The 22,111-nt window shown below is 42.1% G+C and overlaps 1 protein-coding gene across 7 annotated transcripts in view; it reads right to left on the bottom strand.

Annotated features, from left to right (window-relative positions):
* The window catches only part of Erc2 (ELKS/RAB6-interacting/CAST family member 2), a 973,754-nt gene that overhangs the window by 113,435 nt on the left and 838,208 nt on the right, over positions 1-22,111 (bottom strand). For 3 of the 7 annotated variants that reach the window (XM_048355801.1, XM_048355800.1, XM_048355803.1), the window contains one exon: positions 1,075-3,595. The exons of 3 other annotated variants lie outside the window; for them this stretch is intronic. Coding sequence is in view for 1 of the 4 variants with exons in the window: in XM_048355800.1 (XP_048211757.1) it covers positions 3,539-3,595 (57 nt within the window). In the remaining 3 variants the exon portion in view is untranslated. Of the gene's footprint in view, positions 1-1,074; positions 3,596-22,111 lie in introns of those variants that run through there. One more of the 7 variants, XR_007212331.1, reaches the window with a different exon arrangement.

Here is a 22,111-nt window from a genome sequence, read left to right as displayed (position 1 = left end):
TCTCCTAAGAACACACTCCATTTTCCCTCTTGGTGCCTTCAAGTTAACATTTTCCTACCCTGCAGAATCACAGGCTTCTTAATGAACAAATGATACCCAATAGCAGATGCCGTGTTTATAAAAGAACAGACTGTTATTATGGAGACAAAACTGTAAACAGCATGTGTACACACACACATACGCGTGCACACACACTATTGCTCTTATTCCTGAAGTCCTAAATCTAAGAACTTGTTTTCTTCAAATTCAATTTATTTTAAAAACGAAGTCCTGTTTAGTAGGATGCCAGTGGTTCATGCCTGTAATAGTGGTTCTATGCCAGCTTAGGCAGTAAAATCTGAGGGACTCAATCTACAATTAATCAGGAAAAATCTGGACTGGAGGCGTGGCTTGAATGGTAGAGTGCCAGTCATGAGCAAGAAAACTTAGTGAGAACACGAGGCCCTGAGTTCAATATTGATATATAAAATAAAACAAAATATTCTTTTTTTTTTTTTTTTTTGGCAAGTCCTGGAGCTCAGACGCAGGGCCTGAGCACTGTCCCTGGCTTCTTTTTGCTCAAGGCTAGCACTCTCCACTTGAGCCACAGCGCCACTTCTGACCATTTTCTGTATATGTGGTGCTGAGGAATCGAACCCAGGGCTTCATGTATACGAGGCGAGCACTCTTGCCACTAGGCCATATCCCCAGCCTCTAATGTTTGTTTTTTTTTGTTTTGTTTTGTTTTGTTTTGCCAGTCCTGGGCCTTGGACTCAGGGCCTGAGCACTGTCCCTGGCTTCTTTTTGCTCAAGGCTAGCACTCTGCCACTTGAGCCACAGTGCCACTTATGGCCGTTTTCTGTATATGTGGTGCTAGGGAATTGAACCCAGGGCTTCATGTATGGGAGGCAAGCACTCTTGCCACTAGGCCATGTCCCCAGCCCACATTTACTATTCTTAAAGATACATATTAGCATTCATGGTCTTAAGGAGATCAAACCCAGTTCAACATGCCAGTGTATGAGTATAATACATCTTGGTCAATGTCACTCATCTCTCTCTCATCTCTCCGAACCCCTACCCATCCCCATAAAAATATAAAAAGGCCAAACCCAACATATATGGTCACCATCCTTCTAAAACTAAATGAAGACAGCAAAAGTCATTCATCACCTTCACCAACACTCTAGCATAAGGCAATGTCACCATCTTATCTTCAGTAGTGTTTATTCATGTCCTACTTGTGACTCTGTACCCTCCCAGTAGAGACCTCTGAGAGATAGGTCAATAAAAATAGATGACACCAAGATGTACTTTGTATTTGCTTTGGTTTGGCAAATCATTTCAGACATTGCTATGCTACAAGATGAGGCCAATAATAATACTATGACATCAATAAAACCACCACATCTATTTCTATATTACTGTGTCAACATATTAACCTATGGGAACAGGAGTTTCAACATATTTTATTTCAGGGACCAAGTCTATCATTGACCCTTCACCATTCTCTTGTCCCTCCTTTTCTTTCTTCTAGGTCCTATTGACATCACATTCTGGACAGGTTGGGGGTTCAGAAAGAGGCTGATACAGCGAGAGCACTAGGAGGAAGGGAATTGAACCGGATGAGCCTGGGAGGGTAGGCAGGGGGCAGAGCAAGCCAGGCCTTGCATGTCTTAGCCAAGCCTTTATATTCATTACAAGAACAAAGGAAACCGCCTGGAGGAGTTTAGGAAGCAAGTATATGATGTAATTTATATTTTATGAAGATCATTCTGCTTAAATGTCTGATGAATTTATGCCTCATGCCCATTGATGGGATCACGAGGTCCTGGGTGGAAGGGCTTAGCCACACCCCTCTAACACACCCCATATCATGCACTGGCAGAAGCTGGGCTCTCTGAGTGTTGTGTGGACTGGCATTACCAGAGGCACATTCACAGACAGCTTGCTGGGCCTCACCCATGGTTTCTGACTCAGTAGGTCTGGGTGAGGTCTGGGAATGTCTATTTCTAAGAAGTTCATAGGTGGTAACAGGAGGCAGGTTGCTGGTCCAGGCATTGCACTAAGGAGAACTATGTTTAAATCTGTTCCTTGGATGAATCAATCAATAAAAGAATATGAGCATGGCTTCTAAAACAAAACAATAGAAACAATTGGTTAATTTTGGGTGTGACCTAAAATGACAGTCCTAAATTCTTTTCCTTCTTTGTTTTTATAGTATTCTCTTTATCATATTATGTGATGCTAAAAACAAAAGGACTAGCCCAACTTATGCAAAATATGAATCTGTATTTCTTTTCCGCTAAAAGGAGATAGATCATAATGATTAGACAAGATGGGACACTTGAAGCCAAGTTGAATTATAAATTAAATGTCACTCAAAGATGTTTTTGAAGATGTATGTGATTTATTTGTATAGACAGTTACTACCTGCCTCAATCCAGAAAGGATATGAGATGATGAGGCATTTCTTGGTGCCATTCCAAAACTGAAAGTTAAATTAAACTTTTCCTTAGAACTCAACCATAAAGCTCACCATAGCCCATGGCTGTTTGATACAAAGTGTACAATGTTTGTGAACACACCTACTTATAAAATAAAGTGGATTCAAACTCTTTCCTAGAAGGAAACTCCTGAGAATCCCTATTTAGGTGCATATTATGCCCAAGCAAAAATGCAACTCTGGAATGCAAAGTTAATGAGACTCAGAACTACCACAAGCAGAAAACATTTCAGACCTGGATGCAGAGATTGCTACCCAAGAAGCTGTGGCCTCTGTGGGTTTAGTCTGTCCCACTCCGTGTGAGGCTGTGGTTTCCATATGCAAATGCCCACCCATCCACAAGTTGTTAACTCTAAATTTGACTCATCCCTGGCAGTTCAATCCGGGAGAATTTGGGACTTAGGGAATCAGCAGGAAGCCCTTTTGCCTAAAGACCCTGAAGTCATTGGTTCATATTCTGCTTAGGGAAGAGGCTGGCTAGACACGCCCCAAGATTGTGTGGGATTGGACTTAAAAACAGCAGTCCAAATGAAAGCACATCTACTTAGTAGTTATTCAGGATCTCATGGTATAAGAAGTTAACAAGAAAATCTGGGGAAAATCCCAGTCCTTGGCCAAATAAATAATAAAAAAAAAAATCGTCATTAAACAGTGGCCAACAAATGGCTCTCCTTTGTATCCATTTAACAAGACATGAGGCCAACCCAACAACTGGTACCATGTGAATGGATGAATATGGATTTCTGATTTTCACTAGTGAGAATCAAGGAACAATCTGGCTTCGGATTCAATGTAAGAATAGGGTGCAATCCCTATATTACAGAAAAAAAAATACATAAGCCCTGAAATCCAGAGTCTAAAACCCAGCACCCCAAAAATTTGTAGTTACCCACCTCCAAAAGGTTATAAGTAAACATTGGACCTGCTCTGGTGTTAACTGCCATTGGGTCCTCCCAGCTGTCTCCCTCCTCCTCTTCTTCTTTACAGACAGGTAAAGTTGGATCTCTTGAAGGAACTGGGGGCTCCCACTCTAGGCAAAGGTTGGACAGGTGATCAATGTACAGCATGAGATTTGGCTGTGCCTATGTGCCTCCGACAGAGCTGGATCATCTAGGGCAATGAAAATTGTAAGCAACAAGAAAGCAGTATTAACAGCAAGGGCAGGGAGCACCCAGAGTTCCCAAAGACACCCAACAAGCATTCCTTTCCCAATTTAGTCACTCTACACGCTCATCAAGCACTATGCCAGGCTCAGAATGGAGGCAGAGTGGTGCAAAATATGCACACAGTCCTTGCCCTCATCGAGCTAGTGGGCTACTTGGGAAAACAAGGAGACAAGCCATGACAAGAGGGTGGGTACAGGATCCGAGGACATGCTATGGAGTTCAAAGCGAAGATGGCCAGTTCAGGTGGAGGGCAAGTGGTCAGGGAAATCTGCTAAGAAGTGACCCCCAAGATCTAGGCAGTTAGCCTGACAAGATGGGGGTGGGCAGGATCATTAGCATGTGAAAGGTTTCCAAGAGTTGAGAGCAGGACTGTTCTCAGCCATTCTCCAGCCTACAATCTTCCACCTGTCTACAGCACCCAGACTTGCAGTCCAAAACCTCTCATCACAAGGCCTTCCTCTGATTCCCACAATCTAACTGCATTTCTACTTCTTTGGTAGCATCTGAGGAAAGGACTTAGAAACGTAGATATTTGTGAGAACAAACAAACAAAAACTGTAACCTGTATGTCAAAAGCCCACCCTTATAATCCTAGCTACTCAGGAGGCTGTGATCTAAGGTTCTCCCTTTGAAGCCAGCCTGAGCAGAAATGTCCATGAGACTCTTTTCTCCAGTTAACCACCAAAAAGCTGGAAGTAGAGCTGTAGCTCAAGTGGTAGAGTTCCAACCTTGAGCAAATAAGCTAAGGAACAGTGCTTAGGCCATGACTTCAAGCACCTGTACCAGCATGTGTGTGAGCACATGCACGCACTCTCCCATGCACACACTCCCAGACACAATAGTCATGTGGAGTTGCACTGCTCTGGAACTGTCCTAATTGCAGTGATCTATTTTCTGCACAGCCACATCAGGGGAAAGATGCCAGCTACACTCTGAGTTGCTACAGCAGACAAGATGCAGGTGGACTGCTTGGCACCGTCCACTTAGGAGCCCCAAGAGTTCTTTTCTTCCCTTTGGCTCTCCCACGGTCCCTCCTTTCTTTTTCTCCCAGGCCCCTGGGAAATTGCAGAGGGCCCATTCTGTGCCCCTTATTCTTGGTGTTTTTCACTTGTAAAACACTATCACAGACATAATATCTCCTACTTGTCTTGTGCAACTCAGGGAAACGGGATAGCTGGTGAAGTCAGAACTGTCAGGGGCCTCCACATGGGGTAAAAACAAAAACAAAACAAAACAAAACAAAGCCAACAAAAGCCCATGAAAGCCCCAGTAGTTTAAGTGTGGCCCCTAGTTGTAGCTGCTTGTGAAAGAGACCATTGTGTGAGAGAGTTTAAGAAAGGGTAATGTGTACATGGTCGTTTTTCATGAAAAACACAGTTAAGTGGTTTTCTTAGGTTTTAATGTTATCATTTAATATCACTCCCACAAACAACTGACTGAACAGAGAAAGAAACAAAACCCTCACTTCTAAGATTCTGAGTAGGTGGTTATTTCAGGCACAAAGCAAGGATGTCTTCTTAACCTATGACAACATAAATTTGCTTAGCTTCTCCTTCCACTAAGTAAGTAAGCAATTAGGTTTGCTCCAATAAAAATATCCTCATGCATGTACAAACACCAGCAGCAATCATATAATTACCCTGCCCAATCAGATTCAATTGCTGACAGTGAAGTCCGCACTGCGGAGTAACCAGATCACAAGGAGGTCTTTACGGAAGCCCTTTCAGTCTCATTACAAAGGCTCCTATGATACATGGAACCGCCCCAGCTCTACCTTCTGTGGGACAATCATCCCAACTCACCCAAGCCAAGGCCAGCCTTCTCTGGCTCCCTTCTGACAAAGTAGAAAGAGAAATGGGAAGACATGTGCCTTAAACACCCTTGCTTCATTTGGGGATCTCACTTCTAAATATAATAGTAACCTTTCACCCGCACACTTTAAGTGCCATAATTACATAATTAAAACCAATTATGTCATTTAGCAGAGACTTTTTCAAGCCAATTACCTCAATCATTGACCTCAGAAGATTTCCCACACTGACCTGCAACAATGAGAATTGGGATAAATTTAGACACTGGGTTTCAGAAGGCTGGCATGGACTAGCTAGGTGGGTAATAGCTGGTCTAGATTCTTTGAGACTCAAAAGCAGAATCAAATTCATGCGGGTCTAACAAGATTGTGACCGTGTACTTGTATAATACTTCCATTGTTCTTAGATAATTTATTTTTTTATATCTACCTTGACGGTAATGTCCACATTGCAGACAAACAAGAAGAGACAGGGATAGTTATAAAACTATCTTGAGTTAAGTGCCAGTTAGCACTAATTAACTACGATGCTAGGGTAAGAACCAAAGTCTTCTGCTGCAGAATCCAAAGCTCCTTTACAATGTGTGTGTGTGTGTGTGTGTGTGTGTGTGTGTGTGTGTGTGTGGTGTAATTATCTTACTCCAAAATTCCCTTAGAAGCAACACATTTATCCCACTTTTGGGTTCAAATACATGACATAAAGTTACACTTCATCTCAGAAGTATGATGTGCCCTAGGGCATAGCCAATCAGCTCCAAGCACTTGTCTGGCTACTGTATTAGTTAAAGGATGAGCACATGGACCTATCTAAGCCAATGAGATGTGCTGATGACCTTGAGTAAGGGCTCACTTCTCCTAACTGCACTTACACTGGGAAGAGCAATTGCAGTTCAGTAGTTGTCTGGCTACCTACAAAGGAGTGAAGGAAGACAGAGCCAAGAGTTATGAAAGAGAATTTGGTTCTAGGAAACAACCCCCACAAACTTCATGGTGAAAATACAGACATTGAAAACACAGGTTAGTTCAAAAGCATGTGGGTGAAAATACAAGGAGTTAACACCACCTACACCCGGGGATGACTGATTCCAAGGGTGGAATTAATTGAACATGGCCATGAGCAGTAATCTTGTCACCCATTCACAACACAGTTAAATGAGTCCAGTTTTTGAGTTATGTAAAGAACATACCATTTTATGGGCAGGAGGAAGCACTTTAATCTGCAAAATGATTTTTTATCACAAACTAAACATCCTTGTAACTTGTTGTTCCTCTGCTTCTGTCAAAGTTGTCTCTCCTTGGAACTGAGACAGCTGTGGCAGCTAAGAAGACCGTCTTTGACCTTGTACTTTGCCCTGCTCCATGGTACCCTGTGCCCTCCAATGTCTGAATCCACATGAGATAGAAGAACTCAGGATTCTCATGCTCATCAAGATGGGATGTTTTCTTTTTTTCCTGGCATTGAAGGAAAGCAAGAAAGAGTAAAAAAAAAAAATCCTCTCTTGGCAGGTTTTCAACCCTGGCATTACTAAGCTTGGGATCAGATCACTCTGTTGTTTGGACTGCCTTGGCAATAGGTAGGAAAGATAGCAGTGTCCCTGGCGCTAACCATTAGGCACCAGTAGCACCTATTTCCTCAATTTGGGACAATGAAAAATATCTTAAGTTATTACCAAATATCCAAGGATGGGAGCCAGGATCAGCCCTCTTATAAGGGAACATTTGCGAGTTATTGGGCTTTCTCACAGCATCCTTGAAAACACAGTTCTTTAGGATTGTTGTGTCTTCTAAAGTGTGACAGTGAGTGAACTATCATTCTCTTCATAACTTTGTGAGAGTCGTGTAAAATATTGCAAGGATAGCTGACTGAAAAGCACAAGTAAAATGAGCAATACTGCTGCAATCACAGCTATGAAGGTACTAAGATTTACTGACCCATTCAGGATGAAGTTGGAGAAAGCAAATAATTTTACCTAAACACCAATAAGAGAAATGAGATGCAGAGCAGAAAGTTGGAAACGAAGAACAGCTCTCAACAGAGTGAGCTACAAAGTAGGTAGTCTGGCTTCTTATACAGGAAAGAAAATGAAACCTAAAGATCATTGCTGTATTTCCTGAACTTAAGGTTCAGCTGAAATTATGAAAGAGAATGGGCTTAGCCAGCTCTGGTGGCTCAAGCCTATAATCCTAGCTACTCAGGAGGCTGAAATCTGAGGACTACGATTCAAAGCTAGCTTGGGAAGGAAAGTATATGATACTCTTACCTCTAATAAACTACTCAGAAAAGGCCAGAAATGGTGCCGTGATTCAAGTGGTATAGCGCTAGTCTTGAGCAAGCTCAGGGACAGTATGTAGGCTTTGAGTTCAAGCCCCAGGATCAGCAAAAAGAAAAGAAAAAGACTAGGCTCACCAGAAAAAAAAAATCCCTCTAGTAAAGACCTAAAACTTTGCATATATATCCCCAAATGGGAATGCTTCTCTCTTTTTTTTTTTCTCAAATTTTTATTATCAAACTGACGTACAGAGAGGTTACAGTATCATACGTTGGGCATTGGATACATTTCTTGTACTGTTTGTTGCCTTGTCCCTCATGCCCCCCTCCCTCCCCCCCTTTCCCTCCCCCCTCCCAGTTGTTCAGTTCACTTACACCAAACAGTTTTGCAAGTATTGCTTTTGTAGTTATTTCTCTTTTTTTACCCTGTGTCTCTCGAATTTGGTATTCCCTTTGAATTTCCTACTTCCAATACCAGTAAACACGGTTTCCAATATACTCAGATAAGATTACAGAGATAATGTAGGTGCAAACATAGGAAGGTGATACAAAACATCATCAATAATAGAAACTACACATACACATAAGACGTTGAAAGTAGTTATAACTGTGATATATCACTTGTTTCCATATCATGGAGTTCATTTCATTTAGCATCATCTTATGTGTTTCTAAGGGTATAGCTATTGGGCCTTGTGATGCTCTGCTATGGCTTGCCTAAACCTGTACTAATTAGGGAATGCTTCTTTCTTTTGAACAAATGTAAGAGAAGAGATTTATTAAAAAAAAAATTGTGTCAGTATTGGAATTTGAACTCAGGACCTTTCACTTTCCCTTGCCTTTTTTTTTTTTTTTTGGTGAGGGGGCCAGTCCTGGACTCGGGGCCACTTGGACTCGGGGCCTAAACACTGTCCCTGGCTTCTTTTTGCTCAAGGCTAGCACTCTGCCACTTGAGCCACAGTGCCACTTCTGGCCTTTTCTATATATGCAGTACTGGGGAATTGAACCCAGGGTTTCATGTATACAAGGCAAGCACTCTTGCCACTAGGCCATATTCCCAGCCCTCCCTTGCCTTTTTTTTTTTCCCCTCAAAGCTGGTACTTTTACCACTTGAACCAGTTCTGGCTTTTTGCTGGTTAATTGGAGGTAACAGTTTCATGGATGTTCCTGCCCTGGTTGGCTTAGAACCAGGATCCTCAGATCTTAACCTCCTGAGTAGCTAGGATCACAGGTGTGAGCCACCAGCGCCCAGCAAGAAGACACTTCAAAGAAGCAAAATGGATGGTTTTAGAGAATCTTTTTCTCTTGAATTTTTTCCTCTTCTCTGGCCTGGTTTCTTCCTCTGAGCTGCTCTCCCTTCCCATGGAATGCTATTGATACAGCTATAGATACAGTTGTTCCAAAAGGCCCACTTTCCTTCCAACAAGAGAACAAGGGAACAAGGGAAGGTGTTTGTTTACTTGTCCTTCATGGCAGCAGTTACTAAGAGCAGGGCAGAAGTCCTGCCTCTGGACTGATCTGAGTGAGAAGATAAGAAAGAATTTACTGAATTAGGGAGGAAGGGGGCAAGGGTTTGGAGTGAGTTTGTCTTCTCAATGGCTACAAGCAATTTGCTGTCCCTTCATAAGGGCAGTTTGCTGAAGCCAGCCCAGGAATTCCAGAGTAGTGAGGTTCCCAGGAGACTTTACTTTGTGACAAAGACTTGTGTAGCTTAAAGTCCTGTGTTCTGACCAAGGCAGTCAGAAGAATTGCGTTGCTTTGTGTGTGAAGACTGAGCTTCTCTGATACTTTCTGACATGAAGATATTTGGATTCTTCTGGTTGTTGTCTAGCTAGAGGTTCTCATATTTCTGAGGTGGAGAGGTGTAGGGAAGTTCAGGGTCCCACAGGTGTGGCTCTATGGGACCTCAGTTTCCAGGTAGCCTCACCCTATAGTTCATACCTGTTCAGCTCTCCCCTCATTATTTTAGTGTTCCCAAGTCTTTCCAGGCGTCAGTGAAATCTGACTTGTCTAAATGGCAGAAAGAACAAGAATAAATCACTAAGGGCGCCTCGGCCCTCCTCCCATGGTTTTTACAGGCATACTGGTTCTGCTTTTGGTAAACAGCTAACGTTTAGAACAAACAGTAAGAAAAAATAAAACTGCAGTACTTGTTCTGAAGTTCCAGTAGAGTCCCACAGTGACTTCTTGGAGTTATATAAACAATTTCCCCCAGAGGTTAGTGGTTAATCTGGAGTTTGATAACGAGTTTCTTAGGGCATATTCTTCCTGCAGTTGGGCATCCCCACCCCATGCTCTGTCTACTGAGCTATGTGCATTTCTCCCAATGCCTCAGAATGTCAACAGAGATAAAGGAGGAGAGCATGCCTCAGATTCAGCAGACAATAAAACTACACAATGGGTTTTGTGTGTTTTGATGGAGGTGCTTCCTGATTGAGTCCACAACACTGGGGTGCGAACACCTTGTTTGTACCGAAGAATTTAGTCAGTCAAGGTGGGAACAAAGGTCTGCTTGGACAGGCATATGCTTCTGTTTCTTTAAAGAAACCCAAGTTAAATCAAGGGTCTATGTATATCCTAACACAAGTAGTGCCCTCCCCAAGTTCTTTCAGCATGAAGTAGAGAAGGAGCAGGCTCGCTGGGGGGACAGGTGTCCTCGGGGGTCATCATCATAGCCAATAATGAAAGACTTCCCAAACAGCAACCCTGCACACTGGCTGGGATAAATATTATCCCCAGTGCCAGGAGGTGGATTGTCACAGTGTACAGCCTCCCAAGGAAGATAGGCTCTGAACCCAGAGATGAGCTTCCATACATCCAGAAATGTTATACAAAACCTGGCACAGGTGCTTACATCTGTGCTTTATTCTGAGAAATAAGATTTGTAGCTTAAATCATACTTTCTTATTGGTGTGAAGCTCAGAATAAAAAATTAAGCAGAGCTATTACTTCACTTTTCAAGTTTTTCTAAAATGTAATCCTAGCTACTCAGGAGGCTGAGATCTGAAGATTGCGGTTGGAAGCTGGCCTGGGCAAGAATGTCTGTGAAACTCTGATAACTAACAAAAAGCTGGAAATGGAGCTGTGGCTTATGGGGTAGAGTGCTAGCCTTGAGGAAAAACAAAACAAAACCTGAGTTCAAGCCCTAGTACCAGCACAAAAAAGAATGATGGACCTTCTCCACTGAAACATGTACAAATGTGTGCATACACGTATTCCCTGTAGAAGAGGTTGGAGAGAGGTTTCATAAAATTGGTAGCACTGGTCATCGACCACTTAAAGTTTTAAGAAGTTGACTGAAGTCTCTTTTTTTTTTTTTTGGAGGGGGGTACTAGGGCATGACTGGGGGCCTCGAGATGACTCCCACTTGAGCCATACCCCCATGCAATGACTGAAGTTAACAAGCACTATAAGTCCTAAGCCATCTCATTATCTGATTCCAGGAGACAGTTGGGAAGGACTGGGATCTTGTTTTGTTTTGAGTGGGGGGACATTTGGCAAGGGGACAGGAGAGAAAGACATTCCAGGCCTGACCACTTTCCTCTTCTCTGGCCTGGTTTCTTCCTCTGAGCTGCTCTCCCTTCCCATGGAATGCTATTGATACAGCTATAGATACAGTTGTTCCAAAAGGCCCACTTTCCTTCCAAAAAGAGAACAAACTTTGCCCTCTCAATTTTATGAACTTAATTTTTTTGAGGGGGTAACAAAGCTTCCCAACAACCTTATATCATCACATACTGTTATACCAACAATAATATCCCCATTTTTTAAAGGATAAGGGTGCCCAGATCTGAAATGTTCTAGTGTCCCTTTTGTGCCTTAAAGCTACCTATAAATTAGGTTCCACCATTCTCCCTTCCCCCATTTTCCAGAAGGAAAATCTAAGGGGAAAGAGGGATTTCAGGTCACAGAGCCTATGTTTATACTACATTCAAGAGATTAATTATACAACTTATATGTAAGAAAAGAATGAATACATGCTTTCTTCATTTTCTCTCAGAACCAATATACTATTTTAATGAAGTTTATTATCATGTCCAATGACATGAACCACAAAACTATTTTGAATGTTTATTTGATACTTGCTGATGTCCAAGGAGATCTGCTATGTTCGTGGTTATCACCTCAAAGGAAAATAAATTACTTAGTTTTCAGGTTTTATCTTATCCGTCCTTGGCCCTTGAAACAGCATGAGAAAAGGAGCACTCTGTTCTTACTTGTTGTCAGGGGATACAGTACGTACAGCCTGCTGGGAAGAGCATGCTGGGAAGTAATGTTCTACACTTTGTGTTAGGACTTAAGGAAAAAAAAATACAGAGCTTGTGTAAATCACAGACAAAGTTGACAAATTTCACGGCTTAGTCATGGTTAACATATCAGATTTCATGGTTTGACAGAGATTAACAAGAAAATCATATTAGATTTACAACTCTTTAGTAAATTCTTATATATTTGGCCAATTCCAAGCTCTCCAAACACTACTGCCCATTGCCCATGTACCTCTTTTGCCCTCCTTCTCGTGGCTGCAGAGCCTAGGTGAGGCCAGGGAGAGCAAATGGGACACCCTGCCCCCCCCCAATCACCTCTTAGTTATGGCAGGGGTGAGCTCTGCACCTAGGGGGTTGCCAGGGAAAGGTCTTAGCCTTTGTGAAAGAAAGCCAGCTTTCGCATTTATAATCCAATTCATAAAACAGTAGGAAGGCAAAAACAGTCTGTTTTTGCATTACAGAATGCTTTTCCCTGACTCTTCATGCACTAAAGAGGAATGAATGATCATTTTCTGAACTATGATATTTGGGGTAAAAAGTAAGTTTTGGGGACTTTATGGAGAGGCCATTCTGCAGAGGCCTTGCTGTTACAAGTGGCTGGCAGGGCAACTTCAAAAAGCCGGCCGACTGCCTGCCGAGCCATTTGGCCCCAGGGCTCTGCATATCCTCTTTCTGGTTAGGGGCTGGCTTGCCTGTCAACTTTGCATAAAAGACAGCCAATTTGTCAGCCATTTGCTTGAATTCTCTTTCAGAGTCTTCTAGGGATAAACTGCTTATACCTTCTGGTCTTCAATACCATGTATCTGACTAGAGCACGGAAACCCTTCTCAGGCCTTCCTCCTGGGTCTTACAGGATGTCCTTAATCAGAACCACATTACCTCAGCACTCAGCCGGAGGAAGTCCAGTCCCTTCCCAGACGCTGGCAAGATCCTAGGGCAAATTAGTTTCAGAATGTGGAAGGTAAGATTGGGAATAAAAGCTGTAACTATCTATGGTGTTTTCTTTACTTGAGAGAATTAAGGCAGGGTGCCTAACTCTGAAGAAAACAAGCAGCTACTCAGGAAATGGTCAGTTGTGAAAAAGTGAAAGTCCTAACATTCCAGGTATTCTGGGCATGAGCAAGGAGTTTCTTATTTTCTACAATTAGGTTTTGTATTTCATTAGCACTCTGGATGAGCAAAACACAAATAGCCAATATATAAGTTTGTGAAAAACATGGATCTACCACAAAATCATGTGTTTTCACACACACACACACACACATACACACACAAACACGCGCGCGCACACACACATACCCCAACATGTGCTAGCTAAACAGAGCACATTTTAATAACTGGAGCCATAAAGCAGACAAAGTGAAAGTCAGGAGGCCCAGTCCTCCCTCAGCCGTTGGAAGTACTTCAAACTGTGGACACCACTCTAGTTCCCTCAGGGAGTGACCAAGCTGATGCTGAAGATACAGATTTCCAGGTGGGGGTGAGGAGCCCCAACAGCTGAGTGCAAAAAGATTAGGTTTGAATCTAACCCTATACAGGGAGCCTAACTTATTCATGGATTGTTTACATGCAGTTTTAACCAAGCACAGTAATAATAATAATAATAACATAATAATAATAAATTTAAAGAGCAAAAGAGATTTCAAAAATCTTCCTTGCATTTTTCATAGCTCAGTGGGTGCAGAGAAGCTTTCAGTCACTTGTATTTACTTTATTGTGTGATCTGCTGAACATTTCCTTGTCCTTCAATTGGGGGAAAATCTGTCTCCTCGAATGCAAAGGACACCCTCAAAACGGGATAAAAGTGAACGTGTGTACTTGGAGTGACATACTGAAAATTAAGATGTGTTGAAAGGTGGCATGTCTGTAGGGGAAGTTGGGTGGTGTTATGGAAAAAGTGAATCAGGCCTTCTCAGTACAGTACTCAAGGCATCCTGAGCATTCTTGGGTTTTCCTCAATAGTGGCATCCTTGAAACCATACACCTGTAAATACAAGGGTCCACTGTACCTTACGGGGGAGTAAGCTGCAACAAAACGAGCAGATGGAATAACTGTGTGAAGAAAGATAAGTGGCTGCAGAAAGCCCAGATCCAACTCCTTCACGATCACAAAGGGATTCGGGTACTTTGTGGAAATCTACCCCCATCCACTTTCAAACTGATGACTGTCCCTTTTCATGAGTGAGTGTTCCTGAAAGACAGGCAAGAAGCATTTCCAGGGTGCCCTGACCTTCACTAACACTGTGGGGCAGTTAACAATTACAAAAGGAATGAACTTTTCATCAAATGCCCTGCCATAAAACCATTTCCCAGGAAATGGAACACAGCATGGAGTTAGCTGACTGCAATTTTCCACCAACAATGAGCATCCTGGGGCACAGGTACTATATTTAAATGATTTTCCTCCAGCTTTTTAGCAAGGCTGTTTCTCAAGGAACTTGGGCTGAGGTCTCACTTCCCTCCGGCCAGCAGGATCGGAATGTTTAATACTGGCCTTGTCTCTTCAACACCCATGTGTAAAATGCCAATAAACAAGCCAGCAAAGACCTGCAGGCCTAATTACCTTTTAACTCTCTACCAAGATGATAAAGTCTCAGAGCAAGGAAGGAAAGGCTCCCAGAGATTTAACAAGTTTATCTGCCTGACACTTGAACCTTTTCTGTCTGTCTGTCTATACTTCAGTGAATTCTTTGTTTTAGGCTTTGTTTTAGGTGTTTGTAAGTGCTGCATGGAGGCCGGTGGGGTCTCCTGCCTATTTCTAGATGTTATTTCCCTCTCATTGACTAGGGCCAAAGATGCTCAGCTACAAATAAAGAAAACTTTTCTCCCAAGGAAATGGAACAGTATGCATATCCTGGCATCTCTGAAGTTTAAGTCATGGGATTCAACTATACCCATCATGGTGATGGGAAAAGTGTGATCACAGATGATGGCTAGTATTCTGTTTACTTCCACAAAGACATTTTTCATCTCTTGAAGTTACTCATCAAATTTCATGTGTTGGCTGCTTTTGCTGGTTTGTGCTCTACCACCAGAATCAAAATTAAGAGCATGGTACCTGTTGGAGTTAACGTGGCAAAGCAAAGCAAAACTAAAGGACTTGGAGGAAGGTCCCAGAGGTACCACAGCAGAGGTAAAGTGGGAAGAAGGGCACAGTCATGCGGAGAAGCATTTCACAATATTCAACCGTATCAATCGCAACTTCCATCTCAGGGATTCATCCAAAAGAAATGATTGGATTTGTGGATAAAAGTTAGGCACTAGGAGCATCAGGGTTCTAACAGGGACTATTTAGCAATAACTAAACATCCATCCTTAAGGACAGGGTAAATAACACAAATGATGTAGTCAGTCTAGATGCCTGTGGAGAGGTGTCCAGTATGCAAGATTAAGTTTAAAAGTAGGGGATAAAAATCCTTTCATAATACAACTTTTATAAAGCTATATACAGAAACACTAGAAAGATACTTAGTTCATTGAAATGGCAGTATTTTTCATGGTGACTTAAAGTGGATTTTTGTTTTCTTTTATCAAGACTTTCTGTTGTTGCTTATTTTTGGTGTATGGTACTGGACCATGCTAGGCAAGTGGTGTACCCCTAAGTGATGTTCATGGCCTCAAGATCTTTGAAGTATATGCCATTTTTAATAAAAGCACATTACCTTTAGAAAACAGTTAAAATGCTAAAGCAAAAAAAGGAAGGAAAGAAGGAAGGAAGGAAGGAAGGAAGGAAGGAAGGAAGGAAGGAAGGAAGGAAGGAAGGAAGGAAGGAAGGAAGGAAAGAAAGAAGGAAGGCAGGCAGGCAGGCAGGCCTGGCATTGGTGGTTCATGCTTGTAATCTTAACTGCTTAGGAGGCTGAGATCTGAGTACTGCAGTTTGAAGCCAGTCTTTGAAGCAGTTTGAAGCAGGAAAGACTGTGAGATTCTTATCTCCAACTAACCAGCACAAAGCCAGAAATTGAGCTGTGGCAGAAATGGTAGAGTGTCAGCCTTGAGCAATAATTCCCAAGCAAGAGTGTGAGGTCCTGAGTGTAAGCACTAGTACTGTCAGAGAGAGACAAAGAAACAGATAAACAGAGTGAGAATCAGACAGAGGCAGAGAGAGAAAAGCAGGCAGGCAAAAGCATCCCACTGCTACTACCACACTCCGGGTCAACAAAAAGAGAGTTACATGTGAAATAGTGTCAGGGCAAGGCCCTGCTCCTATTTCTCTAAGAGCCCTAGGTAAGGGACAGTAAAGTTAGGGGACACATAGCTTTGGTGCAAGCTCCAGTGAGAGGAACACAAAATGGAGACACTACAAGTAGGCTCAGAATCTCTCTGGCTCCTGTTTCTCTCCCCTTAACATTAGGGTACAAATGCCCCTAGTCCTTTCTGCCATCTTAAGCTGGCTTATTTCAATTAATAAAGTAAGAGTCACTTAAGAACATGGTGCTTGCCAACTGAAAAACCTGGAGCTCTATTTTTCTATTAAAATCTTATCCATGTTTTTCCTATTGGAACCTGGAAACTGGACAAATTCTGAAGGAATCCAAAGGAAATTCTTTAGAAAAGAATTCTGTTAACACCAAAAGCTCCCCAAGAACTATACAAAGCAAATGCTCTGTTGCATTAAGCTGAAACATAAAAAGCAGAGTTCAAACCCAAATTGATGTGGCCTTCACACCAAGCTTTGTATACAGCAGGACTGATGCGTTTGTACACTGATCCCTCATATTTCTGCATCTCCCTGCTTCATAATTTCATAATCAGTTCCAGATTTCCTATTTCTTTCACAGTGGTAAGGCATGGAGGTTTGGATTTGGGAGATGTGCTGCTGCTAAAAGGTATGGAAAAAGAGAAGAAAGTATGATAAAAGCAAAGCCCAAACTGACATTCTATTTCACATCCACTGAGAAATAACAAATGGAGCATACACTCTGGGACACATCTGTTCTGTAGAGACTGTTAGAATATGGATGTGTACAAAGATTGCATGTGTAAATGGAACTCTGGCTGGGAAGGTCCTTTATTGATGATCAATGCAGCCAGGTTTATGCTTATAATCCTAGCTACTCAGAAGGCTGAAAACTGAGGATCATGGTTCAAATGCAACCCAGGCAAGAATGTCTGTGAAACTCTTACCTCCAATTAACCAGCAAAAATCTGGAGGCAAATCTGAGGTTCAAGTAGTAGAGTGCCAGCCTTGAGTGAAAAAGCTAAAGGACTGTTCCTCCCTGTCCTGAGTTCAAGTATAGGTATGGGGGGGGGGGAAGGTATTCCTACCTGGGACTATATCTCAATGTATTAGGTGCATTGAGCACTTTAATGCCTCTCTCTAAATTTAGAACTCTGTTTCTAGATTACAAAAACAAAAGGAGTAAATGAAATGATCAGGTTAATCTAGGATAAACTTCATATCCTGAGTTCAAAGACAACTGGCCTCTCTGGGTTTCAACTGGAGTTTTCTTTGAAGGCTTACTCTCAAATTCCTTAAAGAAATGTCCCAAACTCAGGCATTAAGTAGATAACCTGAGCTCTTCATCACGTGGCAAAGTCACTGTTCGCCTTTGAAGCTCTGTGGATTGGGATTAGGAGGCTATTTGCCTTTTACCTTAAAGATGACTCTATTCTGCTGATTGGTGAGTCTCCAGACAGTCACCTGTTTCATCAGTGATATGAAATTTATCTCTGTAATGTGTCCCTTTAAAAACAAACATCCTGTATTTCTCTACCTTTCCTCTCCCAAGTGTAGTCATAAAATTCATTGTGTGTTTGTGTGTTTGTGTGTGTGTGTGTGTGTGTGTGTCTGTCTGTCTGTCTCTGTATGTATGTGTGTGAAAATGGAGCTGGGCAACCTGAGGGGATATGTGGAGTTGGGAGAGATGGGAAGAATGAGGGAAGGGAAAACATCGACCAAGATACATTGTACTCACAAACTGATACATTGAATTGAAACCCTTTTGTACACCTATTTAGGGAAAATAAATAAATAAATAAAATGCATCTTTTCATGAACTGGTTTTGTTATGACCTTCATTTTCAATTTAGTTGAGTGCTTGGTAAGAATACCTCTGTTCCAATAAAACAATTCAGGAAATGAATCAAGTGTTAAAAATCAAAGTTTAACTCTCAGCTGCTTTTAAAGATATGTAGAGATTTTGGATACATTAACTCATTTTAAACTCTGACTTGAATTTTACCAATTCCAAGGCAGTGATTCTGGGACTTGTGCTCAGAGTATGGAGTGTTCTTCCTGGCGGCATCTCCTTCCTTTCACAATGACTCTGCACATTCCAGAGGAGATGGGCATAAACACATAGGCTTTCACCCTCTAACCCCTTCGTCTGCTTCCTCTTCACCCCATAATCTAAAACATCTCTTCTTCACAGGTATATGGTCTTGGATTTGTCACGGTGAATGTGAGACTTTACAAGGCCAATAAAATGACAGCTGTCTAGAGGGGACTGGGTGGCTTTTACCAACTCTGAAATACCATTGCCTATAACTCCCAGGGATCAGGAACTTGAAAGCCCAGCGATTCACTTAGCTCTCTGTCTGTCATAAAGTTAGGGCTAATCAGATTTTACCCAACTTGAAGCCCTATCTTAAATCCTCAGGCTTCTCCTATGCAGACTTAACTGATGGAAGATGTGATTATGCCTTCTCAGGTCATAAATTCTAGATATTTATAACATAACTGTTGTCATTTAGGTCAATTAAGATGCTTTTACAGGGCTCAGAACAACTACCTATGGGGCTTGTCAAATACCCTGACAGTGTTTTATGACCCTTTACGGTGATTTTATCTTACAGGGATATGAAAGATGGCTGCCTACAAAAATTCCCAGGAAGCCCTTTGAAGCATTTTCCTATATTATTATCATTCATGCCCACTTCCATTCTGTTCTCTTTGTTCACTGAAAAAACAACAACAAAGCACAACACAAAACTCCCCTAGAGTTGGTATCATGCATTTCCTTTTTCTTCCAGACATTTAAAAAGGAGATACTCTCTAATTAAAAAAAGAAAATCCTAAGAAGTGGGCTGGTCAAACACCCAGGTAGGAAATGGCAGGCTTTTCAATGTATTACACATACCTAGACAAGTGGGTTTACTTTTCATATGGAACAAACATTTCTTCATGAAAACCAAAGAAGGGTGACAGTAAGGAAAGAACAGCATATACTGAGGGACTTTCCTGGTGGAATATTGCTTCCTGCTGTGTATTCTTTTAATGGGGCCACTGGGTACCCGCTGCATTGCAGGTACTGTGCTGGACTGGGGATCAAGGGAATCCCAGACACAGACTGTGTTGATGGCTCCTTGCACACAAATGATGAACACACTGCAAAGTATGGTTTCCATTTTTAGAAAGAAGAAGATTCATTGAGGAAAAGCATTCTTAGTCTGGGTCCTACAAAATGCAAGGACTGCCAAGTGTTCACATTTCTGATAGGCAGTGGAGAGAAAGGACCTGTAGGGCTATGTATTCATATGCTCCAAGTTATTGCTTACCTCTCTTGTTCAAAGGACATCTTTGAACCTTTCCACAAAGCCAGTAGGTCATCACTGGGCAAGAATCATTTCTCTGCCCTCTCAAATCTGTTTGTTCCCTAACTTCATCCACTGCAGGTACTGAAAAATCCTATAGTCTGACTTGAGAAACTTGGCTGTTTGAAATTGCAGTCCTATTTCTCTTGTTGGAAAATGCACTGCTTTAGGTTATGAAATTAACCCTACTTGTAGAAGTTAGGCAGAGCCTTCACAACTCTACCTGGAAAAGGTAGTTTTAAGTGCTGATTCCATACAAGACACCATACTAGAGATGAGTCACGAAGGTGGGGGGTGGGGAGGTGTGCTTCAGCTGGGTAGTGGGAATTTGAGGTACACAGTGACACACTCTGGATCTTCAATGGCCTGTAATTTCCTTTTTGTTGCTGTTTTTCTTTTCATTATTTTTTTCTTGAAATTTCTACTAATGATATGGTTCCTTTGATCAGTTAAAAAAAAGTACATCTACAACATTTGAACGTCTGCAGTATGGAAAGCAAACTATCACCAATCTCCAAATTAGCTGTTCAACATTCTATGGAGGCCCACAGTCAGAAATGGACAGTGTTGACTCAGGCAGCAGTCACAAGTTCCCCCCAAGTGTCTAAAGTATAGTCTATTTTCAAGAATCTTATAGAAGTACTCACTGCTGTTAAAAATGTAACATTGTTGGTTTTGTTTGTTTATACTCTACCAAGTTCCAAACATAATTAAAGCACCTAACACCAGATAGAACAGACTTATGTTACAGAGGAGGGGTATGAGGTTGGGAATTATATCCCTGGGCATATGTCAGGAAGTTGTGAATGGGTTTGGACAGTGCTCATGAAAATCCAGAAGGGTAAGACAACATTCCAGTTCTACATATAGCTAACTATCTGCTGCTCTATTACCAAGCGAGGACTGAGAACCCCCTACTGGAGGGGCTTGATAACAGATGGGCTTTATCAACCAAATTCCAGATGAAGAATTTCTGTCCTCTTGCGTGTCTCTTGTGCCCAAGTGTGTGTTTCCTGCATATGTGAACTGAGGATGGTGCGAAGCATACAGTGTAGTGAGGGCTACAGGCTCCTCTACCTGCTCTCACTCCAGCTTATCCACTTGAGCAACGTGCCAAGGATTTCAACCCTACTGTCTCCACTCCCAAAAAAACATATCCAACATTGGGCTTAGCCATAGCTTTAGAGGGGTATTATGCTGTGACATACTTTCCATACCACTACCATTATCTTGTCTAGTAAATGTTGTACTGTTTATTATTATTAATTTATGCTAAGATCAGAAACAGAACAGGGACAAAGACCATTGCTGTGTCATAAGGAACATGTATAGCTAGAAAGAAAACCACTAGAGGGGATGTCACAGGCTTAAGAGAGAAGGAGGGCCTAAGGAAAATTGGCTAGAAATCAGAGCTTGGAGAGGCCAGGAGAGGAGATGATAATGCCATTTTAAACCTTTAAGAGGAGGCTTCCTAGAGAAGTATTTCTAAGCTGAACCCAAGAGGTGGTAGGTTCAGCCAGATAATAGGGCATTGCAGATAATGGCAAGCCATAATCACAAGGACTTGGAAAAAGCCATGAATACTATTTTTAGACGAGGGAAAAAAACCCACCCCATTATCTGGGAGTGGTGGAAAATTCATAAAACCTGTATGGAGGACCCCATGTGCAAGGAATCTGAGGACCATTTAGAAGAAGTTGAACCTGGTGTGGTTGGAAGCAGGGAGGAGCTGGCAGCCTATCACCTGGGGAGGGATGAGAGAACGTAGTATTTCAGGACAGTGAACCTGGTTGAGGCAGGCAGGTGGGATGGGCTTTAAGAGCTATGAGTCAGGGAACCCCCAGTGTTTCTGGAAGAGGCAGGAGGTGGTGGGGCTACCCCCAGAGAGGTTCTGGGAGAACACAGAGGATGTGGTGGAAGGGAGAAGCATTCTGTGGGAAGAGCTCTCTGGCTTTGGCCAGTGATGAGATGTGTGGTCTAGCGGCCCTGGCTCTGGAGTTTGATGGATCAGGTCTGACACTGGCTCTGCAGCAGTCATGGCTCAGGGACTGGCTTAGCCTACCTATATTTGGAGCAAACTGGCACAGTGAGTGCCTAGTTCATGTAAACAAAAAGCACTGGGTGCAGAGCCTGGCTAATCCCAAAGTAGGTCCCAAATACTGGCCATTTCTGTGGTGCTGGCATGAACCCCCCCTACCCCCTAAAAAGGAGGAGGAAACAAAAAATGAAAAATGAAAAAATAAAAAATGTTTCATTTATAGGAAATAACAAGATGAGTTTTTTTTAAGGTAAGTACTTTGTACTTTATTTCATAAGAGGGAGAAAAAAAGATGACACACCGTACCAGTGATTACCTGCCCATTTTAAGCCCTGTCAGCAACACAAAGACGTCAACTAAATGCTAAATCCAGAATGCATTATTCCTCTAAGCCCTTGGGTTAACTCAAGGGAACTAAAAGGCATGTCTGAATTTCTATAGGAGGTTCCTGGTAGGTTCAGAAAACTCTTAAAGAAGTGTCCAGTTATCTCACATAAGTGTGTTTCCATCTAAACTGCATGTACATTTAGGCTCTTAATTGA

Source organism: Perognathus longimembris, chromosome 10 (genome assembly GCF_023159225.1).
Source record: "Perognathus longimembris pacificus isolate PPM17 chromosome 10, ASM2315922v1, whole genome shotgun sequence".
NCBI lineage: Eukaryota > Metazoa > Chordata > Mammalia > Rodentia > Heteromyidae > Perognathus > Perognathus longimembris.
Note: the sequence above shows the minus strand (reverse complement) of the source record. Positions and strands in the feature narration are given on the sequence as shown.